The sequence below is a fragment of the Plasmodium gonderi genome, assembly GCF_002157705.1.
Source record: "Plasmodium gonderi DNA, contig: Chr09, whole genome shotgun sequence".
Classification (NCBI taxonomy): domain Eukaryota; phylum Apicomplexa; class Aconoidasida; order Haemosporida; family Plasmodiidae; genus Plasmodium; species Plasmodium gonderi.
Window position 1 is genome coordinate 2164666 of NW_021628934.1, and position 17027 is coordinate 2181692.

Sequence of the window (17027 nt, forward strand, 5' to 3'; positions counted from 1 at the left end):
CTTTAAAAAAAATAAATGAAAATTCAATATAATTTGTATATATCTTTTGCATAACTTTTTATTTTTTTTTTGCTAATTGGTCATGATTTATGCATGCATACAAGTAAATATATTTGACCTAGTTCTTTAATCTAGAATTATTAGGATTATTCTGTCTGATTAAAATTAATACCTAAATGTTTTTTACACCCATTAGAGAGTGTCTAAAATGGTGATATGTGGCTTATTAGCACTTGTAATATCATCGTGCATTTATAATGCGACGCATATAGCGAATCCGCAGGAGGCTTTTATGGACAGATTTGACATAGCTAAGAACCATTTAAATATAAGGTGGTCTAGCAATGGTTCTCTAGGAGAGGGGAGCTATAAATTTGTTGTGGGTAAGCAAGGAAAAATGGAAAATAATATTATTGGAGTTTTTAAAACACATTCATGCTTCCGATGGTTTATTACTGCACTCTAAAATTTGTTCTTGTAGCACATTAGATTTTATGACTACATATGCTCATTTAACAATGTGATTTTTTTTTTTTTTTTTTTTTTTTTTTTTAATATATATTATGTAGATTATTCGTTTTTGCAACTATAGAAAAAAAATATTTGTTTTTTATATATTTATATTTTCTTTCGATATTTCTTCCATTTTAGGTGATGAAAAGAGTGAGTCCTCTGAGCTTAATACATCTGACACCATGGAAACCTGTCCAAATCATGAATCCCCAGGAATATATAAGGGAAGATGTCCGGATTATGGAAGAACATTTGTAATGGATGTACAGGGGGATAGATATAATGAAGAATTTTTAAACGAAATTAGTTTTGGTTTGTTGAATAAGAAACTGGATCTTTCAATAGAAATTCCAGTCGAAAAAAGTGGATTAGCAATGTATCAAGGTCTTTTTAATAGTTGTCCTTTAGACGAAAATCATAATTTATTAATCAAAATGGAAAATGAATATAACATGTGTTTTACAAAATTTTATGATAATATGAGTTCAGCTAGAAGATATACAAAAGGTGCGTTAAGGAATAAAGACTTACACTTTAGTTCTCATGGATTTGGGGGACGATTCGGCTCTAACATGAGTCTTCCTTTACATGATTATGATCCATTGGATAGCCATGAAACTAAAAAAATGAGATATGCCAATTTAATAAATAATTTGTCCGATTGTTCTAGTTATTCGCATTGTATTGGTCCATGCTTTGACAAAGATTTTGATAATAAATGTTTTCGTAATTTACCTGTTGTTTTCAATCATAAAACGAAAGAATGTGTTATATTAGGTACACATGAAGAAAGCAGAAAAAGAAATTGCCTCTCTGATTTTTCAGATGGTTATGATAAATGTTTTATACCAGTAAAAAAGGAATCAGGAAAGGAATGGACCTATGTGTCCTCATTTTTACGTTCGGATTACGAGACAAAATGTCCCCCAAGATATCCTTTGAATGATACAGAATTTGGATATTACAATTATAGTACTGGTGAATGCAAATCTTCTATAAAACATTATGACAATAGTTTTAGAACTACGTTCAAAAGCTGTATTGAAGGACTATTCAATTATCATGAGGGTGATAATGAAACTGGCAAAACTAATTTTTTCTGGGGTGTGTGGGCTTTGGAAGATGGTTCGAAAAAATTAAATTCAATGGATGATATTGGGAGATGTACCATTCTTAAGAAAAAACCAACTTGCGTATTGCGTAAGGAAAATAACTACTCCTTTACGAACCTATCGGTTAATTATTTTGATCTTCAACAGAATACAACATACCCACATATTGATGAAATGATGGGGCATTACGATGAAACAAGTGAATTCTTAGATATGACATCAAGTAGTAACGATAAAGGAGCATATTTAAGCGAAAATGGTAAAAGAATGAGGACGAATAATGTGAGAAACGAGAATAAAGAAATAAAAGAGGTTACAACACGTCCAAGTTTGGAATATAAGAGGGGGGGAAAAGGAAATGGAGTTTCTGGAATATATATTAACACTTCTAAGCATATGTCTTTTGTACAACAGAGTTACAGATCATCATTTCAAAATAAGCAGGATATCGTGTTTGATAGGAAGGATGGACAAGCAAACAAAATGATTGAACTAAATGAAACTTCAAAGAAGCTTTCACACAACTCAGATTTTCGTAATACAAGGAGATATCGTCCATCGTCTCATTTGTATCCTACACGAAATGAAAGGGAAGGTAATTACAAAATATCAGATGATAATTCCGAATTTGTGATAAATCCTCAAGGTACATTTATGGAAAGATTTGATATTGAAAAAAACCATATTTTTATTAACTGGAAAAAGGATGGAAAATTAGGAAGGGATCATTTAAAATATGATGTCTTGAAGAATAAAACTGCTGGTACTTGTCAATCATTATTAATTGAAGATTTTGAAGATATTTGTCCAAATCATGCTATTCCAGGAAGAGCACAAGGAAGTTGTCCTAACTATGGTAAAACAATTATTGTTCAAACACTTTTAGACAAAGTTAGTGATGTTCACTTTAATTATAATTTTTTAAATGAAATACATACTGGATATTTAGACTCAAAATCCAGAGTTCCTGTTGAACTTCCTTACGACAAAAGTGGAATAGCTATGCATCATGGTTTTTCTAGTATGTGTCCAATAGATGCCAAAGAAGAAATGCTCTTCAAAAAAATGAATGATTACAATTATGATATGTGTAAATCTAAAATATTTTCGTCTAAAATCTCTATGAAAGAATGGGATTATAGTAATCAATCGTTTAAATATTATGGTCTTTATGGTTTTGGTGGTCGATTAGGTTCGAATATGCCATATAGAGTAAAAAAAGGGGGAAGAAACACAACTAACATAACTTTACCAATGAAAAATCCAGGTTTGATAAAAAATTTGTTAGATTGCTCTCTATACTCCTACTGTTTAGGACCTTGTATTGAAAAAACATACAAAAATAAATGTTTTCGTAACTTACCAGCTTATTATAATCATTTGACAAATGAATGTGTAATACTTGGAACACATGAACAAGAAAGATCTGAAAAATGTAGAAAAGAAAAAAATGATTTAAGTCAACCTAATTGCCAGATTCTTAGAAAAACAGAAAATTCTAAAGAATGGACATATGTCACATCATTTATTAGGCCTGATTATGAAGAAAAATGTCCACCTCGATTCCCTCTTAAATCTAAAATTTTTGGAACCTATGATAAAAAGACAGGAAAGTGCAAAAGCCTTATTAAAGAAAAAGATCTAATTGGCATTATAAGTTTCGAATCCTGTTTAGAATATTTGTTCTTAAACTCTCCAAATGACTTTTATAGTAGTGAAAAGGGAAAATATTGGGGTGTATGGGCTTCCGATAATCCGGTTAATAAAGATAATATTCATATGACTAAAGGAAAATGTTATTATATCCTTCGAAAACCAACTTGCGTTATCCACAAAGAGAATTATTTTTCATTTACGTCTCTCACAGCCAATAGTATTGATTTTGATCAAAATTTTAACATAGAATTCGTTGAAGAATTAATTACGAGAACATACATAAATGGTTCAGTTAAAATAGAAAATTCTAATATAAATACCAGTATAGACTCGTTAGGAAAGGACAAAGCGTCAAACACTTTATATTATAATTCTAATTCGATGCATAAAAGCGATCTAGTAGATGCGAAGGAAATTGAAGGCGCAAGAAAAGCAGATATAGCCAGGATGTCAGAAGAATCACGAAGAATTGAAAACAGCAGAAGGGAAGAGGATGAAAGGAAAATACTGGAAGCTTTAAGGGCCAAAGAGGAGAGAAAAGCAGCGGTGGCGAAAAGGGTCGAAGAAGTGAGAAAAGAAGATATAGCAAGATTAATAGAAGCCTCGAAACGGGACGAAGATGCGAGAAAGGCAGAAGAAGTCAGGAGAGTGGAAGCAGCTAGACAGGCAGAGGAAGCAAGAAAAGCTGAAGCAGCTAGAAAGGCAGAGGAAGCAAGGATAGCAGAAGCAGCTATAAAGGCAGAGGAAGCAAGGAGAGCAGAGGAAGCAAGGAGAGCAGAGGAAGCAAGGAGAGAAGAGGAAGCAAGGAGAGCAGAGGAAGCAAGGATAGCAGAAGCAGCTAGAAAGGCAGAGGAAGCAAGGAGAGCAGAGGAAGCAAGGATAGCAGAAGCAGCTAGAAAGGCAGAGGAAGCAAGGAGAGCAGAGGAAGCTAGAAAGGCAGAGGCAGCTAAAAAGGCAGAAGCAGCTAAAAAGGCAGAAGCAGCTAAAAAGGCTGAGGAAGCTAAAAAGGCTGAGGAAGCTAAAAAGGCTGAGGAAGCTAAAAAGGCAGAGGCAGCTAAAAAGGCAGAAGCAGCTAAAAAGGCAGAAGCAGCTAAAAAGGCAGAAGCAGCTAAAAAGGCAGAAGCAGCTAAAAAGGCAGAAGCAGCTAAAAAGGCAGAAGCAGCTAAAAAGGCAGAAGCAGCTAAAAAGGCAGAAGCAGCTAAAAAGGCAGAAGCAGCTAAAAAGGCAGAAGCAGCTAAAAAGGCAGAAGCAGCTAAAAAGGCAGAAGCAGCTAAAAAGGCAGAAGCAGCTAAAAAGGCAGAAGCAGCTAAAAAGGCAGAGGCAGCTAAAAAGGCAGAGGCAGCTAAAAAGGCAGAGGCAGCTAAAAAGGCAGAGGCAGCTAAAAAGGCAGAGGCAGCTAAAAAGGCAGAAGCCGCTAAAAAGGCAGAAGCAGCTAAAAAGGCAGAGGCAGCTAAAAAGGCAGAGGCAGCTAAAAAGGCAGAGGCAGCTAAAAAGGCAGAGGCAGCTAAAAAGGCAGAGGCAGCTAAAAAGGCAGAAGCAGCTAAAAAGGCTGAGGAAGCTAAAAAGGCTGAGGAAGCTAGAAAGGCTGAGGAAGCTAGAAAGGAAGAGGAAGTTAGAAAGGCTGAGGAAGCTAGAAAGAATGAGGAAGCTAGAAAGAATGAGGAAATTAGAAAGGCCGAGGAAATTAGAAAGGCAGAGGAAATTAGAAAGAATGAGGAAGCTAGAAAGAATGAGGAAATTAGAAAGACTGAGGAAGCTAGAAAGGCTGAGGAAGCTAGAAAGAATGAGGAAATTAGAAAGGCAGAGGAAATTAGAAAGGCTGAGGAAATTAGAAAGGCAGAGGAAATTAGAAAGGCTGAGGAAGCTAGAAAGGCTGAGGAAGCTAGAAAGAATGAGGAAGCTAGAAAGAATGAGGAAATTAGAAAGACTGAGGAAGCTAGAAAGGCTGAGGAAGCTAGAAAGAATGAGGAAATTAGAAAGGCAGAGGAAATTAGAAAGGCAGAGGAAATTAGAAAGGCTGAGGAAATTAGAAAGGCAGAGGAAATTAGAAAGACTGAGGAAGCTAGAAAGGCTGAGGAAGCTAGAAAGAATGAGGAAGCTAGAAAGAATGAGGAAGCTAGAAAGAATGAGGAAATTAGAAAGGCAGAGGACGTAAGGAAAGAGAAAAGCGATAATTTAATACTAAATAACAATAAAATGAATCAGGATTCTATGACAAGAAGTGTCACTGATTCATCTGATATAGCAAAAGGTGAAAAAAAATACTTCCAAAGGCATAGTTTCAATTATGATACTCCAGGTAAACAAAGAAATCATGAAAATAATTCGAATTTTGGGGTCGGTAATATAAAAAATTTAGAAATCAAGTTAAGGAAGAAAAAAATGAAGGAAGAGGTTGACAATTATGATAAGGGGGATGAAGTTCTAGATAAAAATTTACCAAGTAATAGTGAATCTGGGAATAACAAATTAGATATTGATGAGTATAATTCTAGAGATGTTAATAAAACACGGGAGGAAATAATAAAATTATCTCAAAGCAATACATGTATTAATGAAATTTCTTCAAAGTATTGTGATTATATGAAGGATGGTATATCTTCTGGTACTTGTACTGAAGAAACGAGAAAAATTTTGTGCTGCTCAATTTCAGATTATTGTTTAAAGTTTTTTGATCATAATTCAAATAAGTATTATGACTGCACGAAAAGGGAATTTGCTGATCCAAAGTACAAATGCTTTAAGAAGAGCAGTAATTCAAGTATGTTGCATTCATATTGAAAATATGGAAAAGGAGAAAAAATAAAATAATAATTTGATTAATATAATATACATATAAATTTAATTTCTACAATTAACAATTTTATATATATTTTTGTTAAGTTATTTTTTTTTATAGACATGGTTTATTTTGCTGGAGCCGGCATAGCACTGATACTCCTGTTTGTCATCGGTTCAAAGATTATTCTGGGAAAGTGGTAAGTAGAGAATTAAAAAAATGGAAAAATACATAAAGTTCTTTTATAATATTTATTATCTCTTTTATAAATACTATAGTAATAGGAATATAAACTGTTTGCATGCACAAAATACACACATTACATTTATATTTATGCACATAGGTTTGAAGAAGCTACCTTTGATGATTTTGAAGGAAATTATGAAAAAGTCTACACATTAGCAATGATAAGTAATAATTTTTCATAAGACATAAGGAGTTCATCACATTAAAAAAGCATATAAAGAAATAGTACATATTTGAAATATCATTTTTTTTACTTTATTTTATTTATTTATTTCTTTTTCTTTTTTTCTATTTTAGCTAAGGAAGAAATTCAAGATTCGATGCCGGTAGACGTTTCTGAATAAGTATCAAGTAAATGACATATTTTGATCCATCTGTTTGGATATCTTTAAATTGCCTATATAACATTTGAAATATATATTACCGTGTAACTTATATTTTCCTAGCGATTTATACAGGTTAAGTATATTGATGGAATTGTAAAACTTTACAATAAATTAGAATGAAATTTTAAAATATATTATTTCTATTTTGAATAATAAATTTATGCACATAAATTTTGCTCCATCTTAGTTTTCATTTCTTTCCTTTTTAATGATAAGAAATATGTTTATTTGAATTTTTTTTTCTAGTATATTTTTATGTGTCCATAATGTTATTAAAGTTAATATAAAATATTCTACAGATAGATAACGAATGACATATGTAATAAATTGAGCTTTTTCCTCATTAAAAATAACTTTACGAAATACGTAACAAAACTATTAATTATTATAAAAAAAATTCTCTATTAAATTAGAAATTGAGTTGTGTTTTATAATAAAAAAATATATATAGTAAATCTCATACATTGTTTTTATTTTCCGATGCTTGAACTTGAGGAAATGCAACAACAGAAAAAAAATATATAGGATTACTTGTTTATAACGAAAGGATGTGCATAAATATTCTTAGTGATGTATACATTTATGTAATTTATTATTTGCTTCTTCACTGTTATTCACCAAATGTAAATTCACTTTAACATAATGAATTTTTTTTTTTTACTTATGTGCAACGTAATTATTAGCCTATCATATCTCCTCCCTTGCAGAATTTCACAAAATGGTATATAGTTAAATGTGTTTGCCTTTCAATTATATAAAAAGAAATAAGCAATTCGTTATATCATATAAATATTCATAAATGTAAAAAAAAAAAAAAAAAATTCCGTTTTTACAATAACTCAAATGAAGTGGAAATTAAAAAAAAACAAAACACAAAATTTTAAAGATTTCTTTGGATGTTGTTTTTTTAAAATCTTCATCTAAGTTCTGTTTCATTTTAACGCATTTAACATGGATCTATTACAATATTTTAATATATTTTTTATGTTTAATGAATGCAAAGGTTAAAACACAAAAACATATAATTTACGATAGGAAAGACAACTTAAAAAAAGAAAAAAAAAAAAAAATATGCATATGTATACATGTGTACAGTTTTTGTGGATTCATATATGGAGCATTGTAGAAAAAAAAAAAAGAAAAAAGAAAAGGGATTATTGAAAAGAAAAAAAGTTGCACTGCTCGTGATATGTATATATTTTTGCACGTTTCATTGAATTAATAATTAATGATTATCAACATATAATCTTCGCACTCTTATAGATATTTTCCAACAAGTTGCAATTGATAGAAAATAGATAAACACAATTTAAGCTAATTTATACCTTCCACAGTTGCAACAGCACATATAACTTGAGTAAAGGCTTGTAGGGAAGTAAAAAAGTTGGAATGGTCAGGGGTATTTAGGTTTCCATATATTTGAACAACATTTGGAATTTTCCCTGTTAAGGTTTTTATTACAGTTTCATCATTATCAACATGAGTAAGTGGGCATAACTGACGTATCATTGATGCTCTTCCATTTGACGTTGTGCAAAACATTAGACGATGTTCTTTTAAACCTTTATCAAACAAACCCAATCTCTTAAAAAGATCAATTATATTTCTTTCTTGTACATCATTTGAAATTTGAGCAACTACAAAAAGTTCTGAAATTAAACACAGTTTGTTAAATGGTTCTATGGCGCTTTCAACTACATGTACACTATTACCAATAACCTTTATCACTATATCATTTAAGCATAAGGAAATGATGGGTTTACCGCTGGTGTTTTTGTTATTTATTTTCCTTCTATAATTTTCATTATTTATGTCATATCTTCTTTTAAATATACGAAAGTAAAATATATAAAACATAAAAATCATTCCAACCAGCAATATTGGCTGAAAAATGGAAATGTTTTTATCTTCAACACTTTCATATGATTTATATTTTCTACAATCTTGCCCATTTTTGCACGTCCTAGGCATTTTAATTGAAATTACGCTTAAAAAAACATATAGGGTGATGCGTTATTTATAACTTGTTAATTTTCAGGTATAATTCAAAAGGACGACGTAAAAAAAGAAAAAACGAAAAAACGAAAAAAAGAAAAACTAAATATTTAAGAAATTTTAACTAAAAAAATACAGTTTTCTTTTAAATGCTATGTAAGTTTGAACACAAAATGTTACAAGTAAGAGCATGCGCTGGTGCGAACATGATGCCTTAACACGAGCAATACATATGTAATACGTGAAAATTGTAAAAAAAATATTTTAAGTATATAATATATACATATATATATATATATATTCAAACATTTATACATTTATGAATATATATTTAAGAGTCATTTAAATAAGATAAATTCTTTTGAAGAAAAAAAAAGGGTGTTAGAGTGCTTAGGTGGTTTGTTGCTTTTATAATTCCAAAAAATTCCCCACCAACGTTTATATCCTTACGATCACATTTATATTTTTTTTTTTTTTTTTTCATGTTCTACTTTTGCCAGGGTTGTAAAAAGAAATAAAAAATAAAATAAGGTAGGGGAATAAAACTTATGTAAAAATGCATGTCCAAATGTGTTCGGGTGATTTTTCATTTAAATACGTCAATGTCTGTATATATACTTTTATAAGTAAAAATGTGGAAACCTTTAATTTTATTCAACTGATTCATTTACAATTAGTGTCAATTACTATTTTTAGCTTTTTTTTTTTTTTTTTTTTTTTTTTTTTCATTATTTTTGAAATACCAGTTGATTATGTGTATACAAATGTTCCAAACATGTGTCAATTTAATTGAGTAAAATTACATGTGATTGCATGTAGCATATATATTTATGCATGGATATAAATGTTTGGTACAAATGCTTCAAAAAATATATTCACATTATTATATTTGAAAGTTGGCGCACTCTTGCTTCCATGACAACTTTAAAGAATCATCGATTTATTTTATTTTTTTTTTTTGGAATATTTTTCATAAAATCAAAATAAAAGGGAAATTAAAAAGGAAACTTCTGCATTTTATTTTATGTCATGGATTCTTTAAGTCGATGATATTTGTTTATTTGTAAAAATTTCGTAATTTTATATTAATGAACTTTTGCTATAGCGTAAATTTATGTTTAAATATATATATTTTTTTTGATGTTTGCATACAAATGGAAAACAGTGTCTTTATGCATTGTAAGCACAAGTATATTCCCGCTCATGTGCATATGTGCACAGAGTACAAATGTGCTTGATTTAAGGCCAAAAATTACGTACCATTTTTTTCTATTTGTAAGGCTTAAATTATCGGCATTTTACTATTTTTAGAGGCTAAAACATTATAAATGAGGATTGAAATGGGTTGAGGTACGGAATGTATATATAGTGATTTTTTTTTTTTTTTTTTATGTTACAAAGGAATAAAAAAAAGAAGCCATTTTTAGTAGGTGCCTTATATCTTGCGAAGAACGAATATGAATGGTCGACGTTTCACAGGTAACTTTTCATTATAATATTAAATTAAAGAAAGATATTATAAAATTAGAGGAAGTTTAAATTGTAAAGTGTGTGATTGTTCATTATATGAGGGTTAATGAAAATTATATGAATATGCATATACACATACATAGCACATATATGCATGGTTACCCACATAATAAATATCTATACGCGTATACACACGGATGCGTTTAGTTCACCAGAGAAGGAATAGCAAAAGGTGTGTCTCTCTTTATATAAATGCACATATCAAAACACATTGAAAATTGAAAAAATTATTTAAAAAAAGCTAGAACGGTTCAAAATAGCAGGACTAAGCGGGATTATTTAAGGTATACGAAAAAAATTAAATATAGGATAGCTCAAGGCCTCCTCTATGGAGGGCCTAAACTCATAATCAAAATTTAGTAAGTACTGTATATAATTTAGGGTTACTTCTGAAATTTGTTGATTAATTTTTGGATAAGTTAAACCTCTTTTCATTTTATTAACTAATAACTCTTTTGAACATTTTTCAAGATAATTAAATTGAAAAGGTCTTTCACAGAAAAGCATTTCATACAAAATACATCCTAATGACCATATATCAATTTTGTCCGTGATAGGTATATTTTTTTTGTTTTTTAAGCACTCGGGTGGTTGATAATACAATGTCCCACCGCCGTTATAGTATTGATATGTATCTGGTAAGATGAGTTTAGCTAATCCAAAGTCAGATATTTTAATAATTCCATCTTTTATTAACAGATTAGCTGGTTTTAAATCACAATGATGAACTTTTCCTGTGGGCAAAGTTTTCATATATAATAAACCAAGTAATATTTGTTTAATCCAACATAAAGCTAAAAGTTCATTAATTGGACCATGATATTTAATATATTTATCCAAATCTATATCGCATAATTCCATTCCCACTAGTAAGTTTGTTGCAGATCCAAAAACAAAAAAAAATTCTAATTTTACAATAAAAATATGTCTATGACAGTGGATATGAATATTTATTTCATTTTCTGCTCTTTGAATTATTTTATTTTTGATTTCGTTTGTCATGCTGGGTTCAATTTTATGAATTTTCGCTGCGTATATTTCTAAATTTATAGAATCAAAAACTTCCCATACTTCAGCAAATCCCCCTCTTCCAATTAAATTCATCATACGTATATTCATTTTTAATGGATTATAAAAGGAAAATTCGGAGTTTTCCTGAAAATTAAAATGGTCTAATCGTTTTTCAAGTATGGCTCTTTTTTTATCTAAATTTAGTTTCATACTAAATAGTTCAGTGTTTAAAAATTGAATATTTTTTTTCAGGTATTGTTTTAAATTTATGTCAATTTCACCCTTTGTTAATAGGGACAAAAGTGACAAAAAAAATTTTAACGTGTGTTCCGTAGCACGACAATTAGAAAAATGAGTGCCGTCTCTAAATGTGTCTCTGCTTGGAGGTAAAATAGATTTATTGTGATTTTTTTTTTTTAGCATTGTTAGCCATGATAATTCAGATTCTTCCTTATTTTCATTTAAAATTAAATTATAATTTTTGACAGATTTGGAAAAAAAGCTATATGGGTATTGTTCAAATACCTTGTAAAATATTTCGTTATTTATTTTTTCCTGTTTTTCTTTGGCAAATATGAATTTTTTTTTTTCACATGTTGACCTAATGATGTCTCTTTCGTATTCGCTTTCATACTCACTTGGAATTTCTTCTTCATCATTTTTATATTTTTCTTTTAAATTCGGTTGTTTTCTGTTTTCAGAACTGTTCGACTTTTTATATATTGATTCTTTTGCGCACTTATTTATGTAATTTTTTGCAGTATCCCTTTTTATCTTTTTTATATTATCCTCTTTGCTTGTTGTACTTTTTTTTAAATAATTATTTGTTGTGACAGAATTCTGCGTATTTTTGTTTTCAATAATTTTGCAACAATTTATTTTCTTATCATATTGATCTTTGTATTTTTCCATTATAATAATATCGTCCTTCTTTGCTAGATTTTTATCATCATCCTTTATTTTTTTAAGTTTGCATTTGTAATATTCTTCCTGATTGTTGCATTTATGAGATTCTGTTTTTTTTTCATTTTTATATTTTTGATAAACAGCGTCATGAGTGTCCTCAACATTATCCCCATTTTTATTCGTTTCCTCTTTATTTGCACACTGATTTTCTAAAGGCTTATTTGCGTTACATAATGAATTATTTTCACAATTTTCATTATTATCTACTGAATTTAAGCACTCATTTTTTTTATTTTTATCTGTTCTTTGATTTTCTTCGTCGCCTTGAGTTTTTAATTTGCAGCCTTCACAGGAATTTCTGATACTTTTATTTGCTTGATTGTGACTTGAGGTTGTTGCATCGTGCTTCAAAGCTTCATCTTCATTTTTTCTTTTGTAATTAAAATTTCTTATGTCATGATATGCATGTTTGTCGAGGTTTCTTTTATTTAGAATGGTATAAAAATTTACTGGCTCTTTGGAAAAGTTTTCCAGTAGTTTTCCATATTCAGTAGTGTCTAAAGTGTTATCATCACTCTGGTCAACTTTATAAAAATAACCATATTTTGATTGTTCATGATTTAAAAGTAGTCTATTTACTGATCTTTCTAATTGTTTTTCTTTTAATATAGATTCCAATATTAAATATTTTAAGGAGTTAATTTTTGCATCTATTTCTTCACACTGTTTTTTATTTTTTTCTAAATAATTTAGATCGTTTTGAAACAAATTATAAAACTCCTCGTTTTTTTGTTTTTCTTCTTTTTTCTTAAATAATTGGATTAAATTTTTAAAGTCGATAACAGATAAATTTTTATTTTGAAAATAGGTATTAATCATGCTTAAATAAAATTTCTTAATATTTTCATTTTTAATTTTTTCTACAGATCTAGCAAAAATTTGAACTGTGTTTTTTATTAAATCGTCTAAATTTACTTTGTTAGTTAATTCTTGATACAATCTTTTTATTATTAAACTGTTTTGTATCTTAGACATTAACTCAATAATAATTAAATGGTTTCTCTGCTTTCTAATTTTTTCTATTCTAAAATTTGGAATAATCATTTTTTTAAATCGTTTTATAAATTCAATTTTATCTCTGGATGACTTGAATGTTTTTTTGTTTATTATTTCTTTGAAAACATTATTTGGTTTTTTCAATTCTTCTAAATTTTTTTTTAATTTTTTCATAATATTCAAATTTTTATAACAACTCTTTAAATCAAAAATTATAAAACATTTGACATTGTTTATGTATATTTCATACTCGTTAACCAAGTCGTAAAAGAAATGCGTACTTTTGTTGCTATCCCTGTCGTTATTGCAGCTACTTTCATACTCTTCTTCTTCATGTTCATAACTCTCTTCCTGATCTTGTTCTTGTTGTTCTAGTTGTTGTTGTTGTTTTAGTTGTTCTTCTTCTTCTTCTTCTTGTTCTTTCTCTTGTTGCTCTTCTTTACATTCGTCAACTGTGGTTACTTCCATCTGTTCCCCCTTTCCTTTTAGTCCATTAGGGAGTGAAATATCGTTGTACATCTTATTTATAAGGTTGCTAACATTATTATTTTTATGCTTTTTGTTATAATTAGTATTATTATTACCTTTGGGGATGGAGATCGTGTTAAGGCTCTTTCGTTTTCTCCGTTCCATTTTATTTGCAAGATTTTTTTGATCAACATTGTTATTATTGAAATTTTTGTCATCATTTTGTTCCATGTGATCGCATATTTCGCCATTTTTCTTCTTTTCTGAATTATCATTAATACGGAAAACGTCAACTTTGTGTTTAATTTCATTGTTACAGTATTCCTGGCTATGAACATTTAATTCATTCACAGAATTATTTTCTTCTTTAGGAACCAAATTCGTTTTTAATTTTTTGGTGTTGGACAAAGAATTCTTTTTTGCAAAATAGTTTTCAATATGCTGTTCACTTTGTCTTATACTTTTTTTATCGTGTGGCTTATCAGGTTGCTTATCATATTTTTTACCATTCTTTTTGCCATTTCTGTCTGTTTTTCGATTAACTTTGACGATACTTTTAAAACGATCATTATGCAATTTAATGAAGCATGGATTGTATAATGTATTGCTTTTAATATCTGATTTTCTAACAAAATATTTATTGACCTTTTCATCATAATTGTAAACCTTAAATTCGAAACTGATGCCTGGTATTATTAATAATTTGTTAAGTGTATCTACAAAAATTAACGGGTTTGTTTTTAAATAATCTACATAATTTTTGTTTTTATGTTTGTCTCTAAATTTAATTTTCTGTTTCAATAGGTATACAAAAGTATTTTGCTTAATATTTGAATTGCTGTAATCATTATTGTCGTCATACGAATATAACAAGGTTAATTTCTGAAATGTATCTATATTTTTGTATATAATACCATTCAAGTAATGTAATAAATCATCTATTTCTGTGTAATTTGTTTTCAATTCATACTTGAAGATTTGATCAATTTTAGGCATTTCATTTTCCTTAATTAAAATATTTTTCACATTTTTTATTCTTTGCTTTAAAAAGCTTCTTGATAAATTATCTTCGTTTTCATCTTTCATTTTATTTGTTTTTTTCTATTGTGTTTTTTTTTTTTTTTTTTCCCAAAGTGTTAAATGGAAAATAGCAATTTGTGAAATCTTGCTCTTCAGTTAAAAGTGCTATGATTATTTTCCAAAACAGAGCTTGTATTTCTAGCCTTTTTTTTTTTTTTTTTTTAAATCCTTTTATGGACGTAATTTTACAATTTTTTAGAATAAGAAAAATTACTATGTAGAACTATTTAAATTGAAATTCTGAAAAATTGTAACAAAAGTGTAAGAGGGAAAAGGTACGAATATATCGACATATGTATACATATGTATTTTTTATTTCTTCAAGTGCGTGGGTTATAAGGAGATCATACATGTTTTGATAGCTTAAAAGAAAATTTTCACAACAAAAAATATGCGATATTTTGTATTTAAAGAAAAAACATTTGTTCGATTATCTCGTAAAAAAATGGAAAAAAAAAAAAAAAATGATCAAGGAACATCTTTGCTTGACTAAGTGTGTATGGGTACGTAGGTATAAGCGTTGAAAATAAGTTGAACGTTTAACATTACACATGGGTATATAACAATACAAAAGGTCATTAAAGAATCTTAATTTTATCCCGTTTTATGTTACATTTTAATATCTTTATATACGTTAATATTTGAAGCAATGTTTTTTTCACACATTTTAATGTACAAATAAAAATGTACATGTACATGTATGGGTTAAAAATATAATGTCCAATTTTAAATATAAGACTACACAATTATTATTATTTTTTTTTATTATATACATTTATAACTAAATTTTTTTTTTTTTTCAATCCAAGGAACATAACACTTTTCGCAAGCTCAGTTACGGTACACTAGTGTACGTTATATATATTTTTTTTTATTTATATACATTAAAATTTAGAAGTTTTCTAAAACATGAATCGATACAATAAAGTTTCTTAAAATTATAAAAATTATATAAATTGGTCAAAATTTTATATCTAGTGTTATTTTTCGTTAATTGATTTTGCTTTCAGTGGACACATCGTAGAATGATACTTAAGCTTTATTACTGTTTAATTTATCATAAAACTTTGAGGAAAATGAACGGACATGTAAATATCAACTGGTTTAACAGGAAAGCCGTCCACCTACCAAGTAGGACAATTTTTTTAAGGCATTTTTACTAATATCATTTCAAGTTCATTAAAACGTTCTTTCATGTAAAGAATCTTTTATATTTTGTTTTTAAGAATTTATTTATTTTTTTCTTTTTAAATGTTACAAAATTGATAACCAAAAAAAGTTACATCTTGAAAAGTATCTATAAAAGCATATCGTATATTTGGAATTATAATTTAATATTGGTTGCGAATACAGAAAACGTAAAAAAAAAAAGAATAAAATTTTGAATCTTCCTTTTTTCATCCATGCGTGTATTTAGAAAAGTGGGACTTCATTATAATTGTATAAAAATATTATATAAAAAGATCTTGTTTGAATTATCTGAAAATTAATTTTTTACGAATTACATATTGCACATGATCTTTTGAATTTTTCCCCTCTTTTTTTTTTTTTTTTTGTTAAGGGCAACTTTTTTGTATAGCTTAGGCGAGGTTAAAAATGAACTTCAGAAAACATAATACTTATTAATATTTTACGTGTTACAGCTTAAAAGGGGGAAGAATTAGGAGAGACAAAATTTAAACACATCTGTGTGTACAAGAGGTAACTGACTCTTCTGTTTTATATTAGTGTTTGCAACAAGAAAAAAAAAAAAAAAAAATACAATAGCATATTTTTTGATATCTAAATTTGTTGCGTTTTTTTCATTATCTTTGTTGTTTTTCTCAATTATATATAAAAAAACTGGAATTTTTTGTAATTATCGTAAAGTGTTTTAAAGATAAACTCCGTGACAAACTCAAAGGTAGATAATTTAAATTGATAAAGACTAAGTTGGAAAAAAAATATGTAATTGTGTTAGGCATAGTTAAAAAAGTTTACAAAAAGTATTTTTTCGAGCATAAAGGGTAATTTCTTTTTTTGCAGTAAATCCTTATCAATCTTGAGATATCATTATATCTTATTAAGAACTTTGTGGAACTATGACAACTATGAGAAAAGAAGCACTTTGATAAAAGTGTCCATAAAAATACTTTTTATTATTTTTTCCCAAATAATATTTCATCATTGAAGTAATGATTTCTTTTGTAATTATTCTTTTATTTGATATGATATAAAAAATATGAGTAAAATTTCACTGATGTGAAGAATTATTTTTAAGTCTTAGATTTTAAAAAAGTTAATACATAT

General features: G+C 28.3%; 3 protein-coding genes across 3 annotated transcripts; 1 reads left to right on the forward strand and 2 right to left on the reverse strand.

Moving 5' to 3' along the window:
* Nucleotides 1-208: 208 nt before the first annotated feature.
* PGO_094390 (merozoite adhesive erythrocytic binding protein) lies at nucleotides 209-6650 on the forward strand (the record flags this gene model as incomplete). The annotated part of the gene is made up of 5 exons (XM_028688026.1): nucleotides 209-383; nucleotides 652-6042; nucleotides 6181-6259; nucleotides 6404-6471; nucleotides 6604-6650. 5 exons carry the CDS (start codon nucleotides 209-211, stop codon nucleotides 6648-6650), a joined length of 5760 nt encoding a protein of 1919 aa, XP_028543827.1.
* Nucleotides 6651-8006: 1356 nt separating this feature from the next.
* Nucleotides 8007-8663, reverse strand: PGO_094400 (hypothetical protein, conserved; the record flags this gene model as incomplete). Its single annotated transcript, XM_028688027.1, has 1 exon — nucleotides 8007-8663. One exon carries the CDS (start codon nucleotides 8661-8663, stop codon nucleotides 8007-8009), a length of 657 nt encoding a protein of 218 aa, XP_028543828.1.
* Nucleotides 8664-10496: 1833 nt separating this feature from the next.
* PGO_094410 (serine/threonine protein kinase) lies at nucleotides 10497-14744 on the reverse strand (the record flags this gene model as incomplete). The annotated part of the gene is made up of 1 exon (XM_028688028.1): nucleotides 10497-14744. One exon carries the CDS (start codon nucleotides 14742-14744, stop codon nucleotides 10497-10499), a length of 4248 nt encoding a protein of 1415 aa, XP_028543829.1.
* Between the last annotated feature and the right edge of the window lie 2283 nt (nucleotides 14745-17027).